The sequence below is a fragment of the Zea mays genome, chromosome 10, assembly GCF_902167145.1.
Source record: "Zea mays cultivar B73 chromosome 10, Zm-B73-REFERENCE-NAM-5.0, whole genome shotgun sequence".
In the NCBI taxonomy this organism is placed as follows: Eukaryota; Viridiplantae; Streptophyta; class Magnoliopsida; order Poales; family Poaceae; genus Zea; species Zea mays.
Window position 1 is genome coordinate 13,411,073 of NC_050105.1, and position 6,185 is coordinate 13,417,257.

The window sequence follows — 6,185 nt, forward strand, 5'->3', positions numbered from 1 at the left end:
GTGGGTACTAGTTAAATAAATGCTTCCGCAAAAACTTGTCACTTCAGTGAATGCTACTTGGAGTTATTTGGGGCTTGTGTGCCACCTCTATTGTAATAACTCTATATACTCCAATCTATGTTATGAACTCTGTGGAATGTTGTAACACTTGATGCAGCAATTGTCAGTTCATTACGATCTTGGTTGCGAAGGAAAAGTTTTGAAATCCTCCGCGATTTTACTAGACCCTGGGTTTATATGGGCTCAAGTGTGAGGTAATCACTAGGGGCAAGTGGTTTGCATACTTGATATCTTATAAATTTGGTCGAGTCACCACAACGGTGATCCTCTATCACCTCTACTCTTTGTCAATGCAATAGACCCCTTACAAATATTGCTTGAAGCTGCAACTAAGGTCGGCATTCTCACCAAGCTTTGTGGTTGCTCGCCTAGCATACACATATCTATGTTTGCGTACGACATGACCATATTTGTCATGCCCAACAAAGGTGACATATATATGCTTGTAAGGATCCTGGACTGGTGAAGTCACGAACTTGACAACATACTTTGAAAAGTTGATTGTAGCTCCAATTCAATGCAACAACATCAATCTCCGTGACGTCTTGTCAGGGCTGCTGGCAACGAGGATATCCTTTCCCTTCAAATACCTTCGGTTGCCTTTGTCTTTGAACAGGCTAAAGCGAGCAAACTTTTAGCCCTGTATTGACAAAATATCCACAAAGTTGAGTACGTGGAACGAGAAAAACTAATCTACTGCTAGTTGTCTCACATTGGTCAATTAGGTCCTAACCTCGTAGATCATCTATCCGCTTCTAGCACTCAAACTGCCTAAAGAGGTGATGGACCTGATTGACTCAAAACGTAAACAATTTCTTTGGGCTGGTTCAAAAAGGTTGAGTAGTGGAAAGTGCAAAGTCAGCTGAATTTGTGCAACAATACCAAAGAAGCATGGTGGATTAGGCATTCTGCATCTCGACAAATTTTCACAGGCCTTGCATCTCGGATGGTTGTTGTAGGAAGCCAAAATGTTGGCTAGTTAGAGGATGGTAAAAATCTACTTGCACTACAATGGACAAGCGACTCTTTGCAGCAGCAACCTTAGTCACAGTGGGTGATGGAAAGTCTTCTTTGTTCTGGGAAAGCGCATGGCTAAGGGGTATGACTCTTAGAGACACCTATCCTTTGATCTTCTCTATTTACAGGGGAAAAATAGATCCATTCAAGAGGCTCTCTCAAATAACTGGTGGATACAGGATCTAAATCTTTACCATGATGATTTTTCATCTACGCACATACATGAATACTTTCACTTATGGGCAGAGGTAATCCAGCTTTGCTTATTGGAAAATTCCACCCGATCTTATCTAGTGGAAGCTTACCTTGAGTGGCCAGTACACAACTCAGTCGGCCTACCACGCACAATTCTTTGGCTCCACACTCACAATCACTAACTTTAATAACATAATTTGGAGGGTCTGGGCACCACCAACATGCAAATTCTTTAGTTGACTTGTTGTTCAGAACTGACTCTGGACAACAGACGTGTTGGCAAGGAGAGGATGAGCTCACAATCCGCATTGTGTGGTGTGCTACCTGTACACAGAATCTGGACTCACTTGTTTGTTGAATGCTGCTTCACCAGACGTATTTGGGGTTGAGTCTGTGGCCTTCAAGTGCTAAGATTCACCATTCAGCCTAGCAACCTGTAGATTATGTGCACCATCGGTGGTCAAATCTTGCGGCCTCTGCAGTAAGAGACAATAAGGGCTTGTGAACCCTCATCATTATCGTCTCTTAGAGGATTTAGTGCGAGAGAAATAAATTTTCGAGCACAAAGAGACAACCCTACACCAGACTCTAGAAAAGATCAAAGAGGAAGTCCATAGATGGATCATGGGAGGGCAAACCATTTAACCAACTTGCTATAATTTTGTGTTATCGGTGCATTGGCGTGCATGTCACCGAGATTAGTGTCTTTTTCCCTTTATTACCTGTAGCTCCTTGGGGCCCACATCTCCCTTTTAATATGAAAGTCAATCCTCTTGCCGATTTAAAAAAAAATAAAAACCAATGAAAAACCAAAGTATAACCCATGGCAGAAGTTAGAATCCATAAGACTGTGCGCAGCGCTGCTCCCTCTCCTAGCATTGTAGCGCCTATGGCGGTTACAGTTCCGCGCTATGCGCTGCAATGGTGGCCTCCATACGAGCTATAGTGCTACGGGAGGCACTCTCTCTCCATAGATTTGGGGGAGCGGCAGTTGACCCCCTGGTAAATGATGATGTATAGGTATGGAAAATAATATTTTATGGTTGTAGTGAGATATAGGAGGAGAATTTAGGGGAAACCGTTACGGGAAGAGTAAATAGAGGGGAAGGAATCTTGCTGATGTGACTACATAGTAGCATATAGGAGGAAAATTTAGAGGACACCGTTGCGGATAGCCTAAGTTTCACTACCCTGGTAATTGCCTATTCAAAATCAGCATCCCCAAACAATCATGAAACCAGAAACTACCCTGGTAATTGCCTATTCAAAATCCCCCACCCCGCCCAAAAAAACCATCATAAAACCGTAAACCATGTATTTACTGACATGTTGCATATGGTGCTCAAATGACACCCAACTAGGGGTGGATATCGAGCCAGCTCGGCTCGTTATGGCTCGGCTCGTTATAACTCGTTACTGTAACGAGCCAGCTCGGCTCGGCTCGTTATACTAATGAGCTAAACATCTAGCTCGGCTCGGCTCGTTAGGAAGCTCGAGCCAGCTCGTTAGGCTCACGAGCCACACAACTAAATACAAAGATCTATGTACATAAATATATATATATAACCGAAAAATCATATTTTAAGTGTTTAACGCTACAAACCCAAAACCTTTATAATATTATTATCGTATCATCATACTGGCTTCTAACTTTTGATATTAAATTAAATAACCAAATATATATTAACTTACATATTTACAGACCCTTATTATAATAAAATAGCAAAAAACATCATTATAAAGCAATTCATCATCCATTCCACAAACATGTAACATTTCATTGCACAACACTAACATCATATGCTGCTAGAAACAAAGTTCACAAAACCATAACCAATAATCAAATATTAAATATGCAATGTAGGTATGTAGCCATACAATAATACAAACATTTAAGCATATGGCACATTCACACATGTCCATATCACAGATCATAGCTACGAGAAAACAAGACTATAAGAGATGGGACGACACTAACGACTAGACAAACTTGTGTTGTGGCTTGGCTCGTTTGGCTCGCGAGCTAGCTCACGAGCTAATCCGAGCTGGCTCATTAGAGAACCGAGCTAGAATGCTAGCTTGGCTCGCTACAGAATCAAAACGAGCCGAGTCGAGCCGAGCTACTAACGAGCCGAGTCGAGCGAGTTATCGAGCCATGAGTATTTTGTCCAGCCCCACACCCAACAACAATATTCAGCGGTGAAGTGCCATGAACGTCAATTCCATGATCGATTCTAAGATCTGAGTCAACTTCTGGTGATTGAAGTCCCATGAACACACAACGTACAACGCTCAGGTGGTATATCCTACACTGTACAAACAATCTGGTTAGACTCATATGATGCAAGCAATGTCTGAGCGAGCAAGATGCAACGAAATGTTGTTGGCACACGAGAAGTAACTGAGAAAAAAATGGTTTCCATATGTGAAAGCTACATCACCAGACACGGTGAAAAGAAGAACGCAAGACCAACAATGCGGAAGCCCAGTCATGTGTTTGCTTCACAAACAGATGACTCATTTGGTAGTTAGATCCTCTTGGGAGGCCTCTGGTGCCCGTGGCCTGCCCTAGGAGCCTTGTCGAGCAGCAGAAGCAGCCCCACGTTGTTGCCGCACTGCCCAATAGGGAACCTGCCATTGGTGGTGAAGACCGAAGAGCTTTAGTAGGATCGGAGGAGATGGAAGAAATCGTGTGCGATGGATGGATTTGAGGAATGAGATACGAGGAACTCACTTTACGCGAGATGATTTCCTTCGCCACCACATGATTGATGTAACCCACTGGAAGGGAGTCAAATTAAAAGCAAGCAAATTAACTTTTGTTTTCAAGAAAAATGTCATGAATGTAGCGAGATTACCTTGACCACTACAGCAAGGAGTGATGGCTTCTTCTTCACCAGTTTCCTTTGCATAAGCAAAGCTGGGTGCCGTGGTGGTCGCACAGTGATGGTCATGGCCGGCTGCGTGTTGCCCCCTTTGTAAAAGCCGTGCTGCGCCACTGCTGCCGCTGGAACCGGTGGTGTCGCGTCTTTGCAGAGCTTCTGCGCGATCTCCTTGAGCAGCATCACCTGCGCCTTCTCGGCTCCCATGGACATGATGGCTTGCCTCATGGACTCACGGTCTGCCTCCAACGCCTGCATCCGCACGCTGAGGCGGCGCACCTCCTCGTCTTCTGCCCACGGAGCGCCGCCGTAGCAGTCGCTCCCCATGGGCGTGCTACCGGCGTAGGAGCCCTCAGGAACCGCCAGGGGTGCCCCATGAATGGCGTCCACGGTGTATACCCGGTCGCTGGCGCCGCAATCGTCATCCGGGAAGCAGTCGCCACCATCGTACAAGTCAAGGCTGTCATCCGAGTAGGCCCGTGCATGGTGCGGGAAGGCAGACCCCGGCGCGACACGGATGATGGGCGTGGTGTTGGTGGCGGCCATCGGGGTCGCGCCGCGCTCGAGGAGGTGGACACGGTGGGCGAGGTGGTTGAGCTGGTCGCGCGGTGTCTCGAGCGCGTCTGCTTCGGACGCGGTGGGCGGGTGGTCGATGCTGCACCGCAGAGGCGGGTAGTACCCTCCTCCGGACGACGCCGCGGGGGACAGCGAGGAGGGTGGGTGACGCGGCGTGGCCACAGAGGGGCGTCGTGGGGTGGAGCCCCCCGACGGCGCGGCGCAGGCGTGACGGGGCGTCTGGCCCTGGAGCGCCCGCATCCCGGCCTCACGCTTCGAGAGCGCCTCCTCGAGGGCCGCGAGCTCGGCGGCGTCGTGAGCCATCTTCTCCTCGGCGTAGCGGCGGAACTGGCGTGCCTCCATCATGGCCTCGGCCTTCTCGCGCTGCAGGCGGAGGATCATGGTCATGGCCTCGCTGGCGGCGCCGGCCGCGGCCCCGCGTTCCGCGTCGAGCTCCGCCTGGACGTCGGCGAGCGCCGCTTGCTGCCGCGCCAATGCCTCGCGCAGCGCCGCGGCCTCATCCCCGATCTCCACCCTCACGACCGCAGGTGGCGCCTCGGGTGGGGTCCTTCGCTTCAGCGGCGGCCTTGCGGGGGACACGCTGGCCGCCGCAGACGTCGACGGTGAAACGGAGAAGGCAGCGGGGTGGCCGCATAAGGGGCAGAGCGAGGGAGGAGGCTCGCCGACGTCGGCCATGGCGGTGGCGGGGGACGGGACATGCGCATCCGCGGCCGCGGGGAGGTGGCACGCGGGAGGAGTTTAATTTTTTGGGTTTCTCCCGACATGCAGTTTTGGACGGTTGTTGCTATTTTTAGGACAGATGGTTTGGGTCTCTTCTTTCTCTGGCCGTAGAAGAAAAGGACAGATAGAGGACCTACCCAGACAAGTAGGGTGGGGAAAATGTGTTCTGCGAGCGCGATTCTCGCTCTAAAAAAATTTAAGAGGTGTTTGAATGCACTAAAATTAATAGTTAGTTGTCTAAAAATTATTAGTGGAATTAGCTATCTAACAAATAACTACCTAACTATTAACTAATTTACTAAAAATAACTAATAATTGAACTATTAGCTAGTGGTGTTTGGATGTCTCAACTAATTTTAGTGGCTAACTATTAGTTTTAGTGCATTCAAACACCCTCTTACTCAAAACCAAAGAACGTGTAAATGCTAGGTCCAATACAATAATAAGGGCAAAGTTATTATTAGATTAAGTTTGCTAGGGATGCGTACATCATTGGATGGAACCATGGACACAAAGAGCCAAAAAGGCCCTAACTTCACTAAGGAAAAGGGAAAGACGCCTATGGCTATTAGTTCGTATTCTTTTCATTAAATAAAAACTATGATTATTTGTATGCTCATGCTAAGAATGTTTCTCATAATGCTCGTAATGTTCATCATGATGCTTGTATTGATCATCCTGTTTTACACACGCGTCATGATGCTATTTTTACTCCTCGCACTATGATTGCTTCAT

The 6,185-nt window shown here is 47.7% G+C and overlaps 1 protein-coding gene across 3 annotated transcripts; it reads right to left on the bottom strand.

The window, feature by feature from the left end:
• Positions 1-3,031: 3,031 nt before the first annotated feature.
• LOC100191480 (uncharacterized) lies at positions 3,032-5,494 on the bottom strand. Of its 3 annotated transcripts, none has more exons than XR_559643.2 (4): positions 4,131-5,494; positions 4,007-4,053; positions 3,714-3,903; positions 3,032-3,583 (listed from the first exon to the last, which is right to left on the bottom strand). XR_559643.2 is itself a non-coding variant. In NM_001367167.1 (3 exons), exons 1-3 carry the CDS (start codon positions 5,403-5,405, stop codon positions 3,801-3,803), a joined length of 1,425 nt encoding a protein of 474 aa, NP_001354096.1. In that variant the 5' UTR covers positions 5,406-5,431; the 3' UTR covers positions 3,671-3,800. The 3 variants fall into 3 exon arrangements, 1 of the variants encoding a protein (NP_001354096.1); NR_159727.1 differs by having other exon boundaries at positions 3,035-3,578; positions 4,131-5,439; NM_001367167.1 differs by lacking the exon at positions 3,032-3,583 and having other exon boundaries at positions 3,671-3,903; positions 4,131-5,431.
• Positions 5,495-6,185: the final 691 nt, after the last annotated feature.

Excerpts from the sequence above, each read along its gene's own strand:
- LOC100191480 (NM_001367167.1), bottom strand. The coding sequence starts at position 5,405 with ATGGCCGACGTCGGCGAGCCTCCTCCCTCGCTCTGCCCCTTATGCGGC. Across the intron at positions 4,054-4,130 it reads TCCTTGCTGTAGTGGTCAAG|TGGGTTACATCAATCATGTG; the intron begins GTAATCTCGCTA and ends ACTCCCTTCCAG. Across the intron at positions 3,904-4,006 it reads AGGAAATCATCTCGCGTAAA|GTTCCCTATTGGGCAGTGCG; the intron begins GTGAGTTCCTCG and ends CACCAATGGCAG.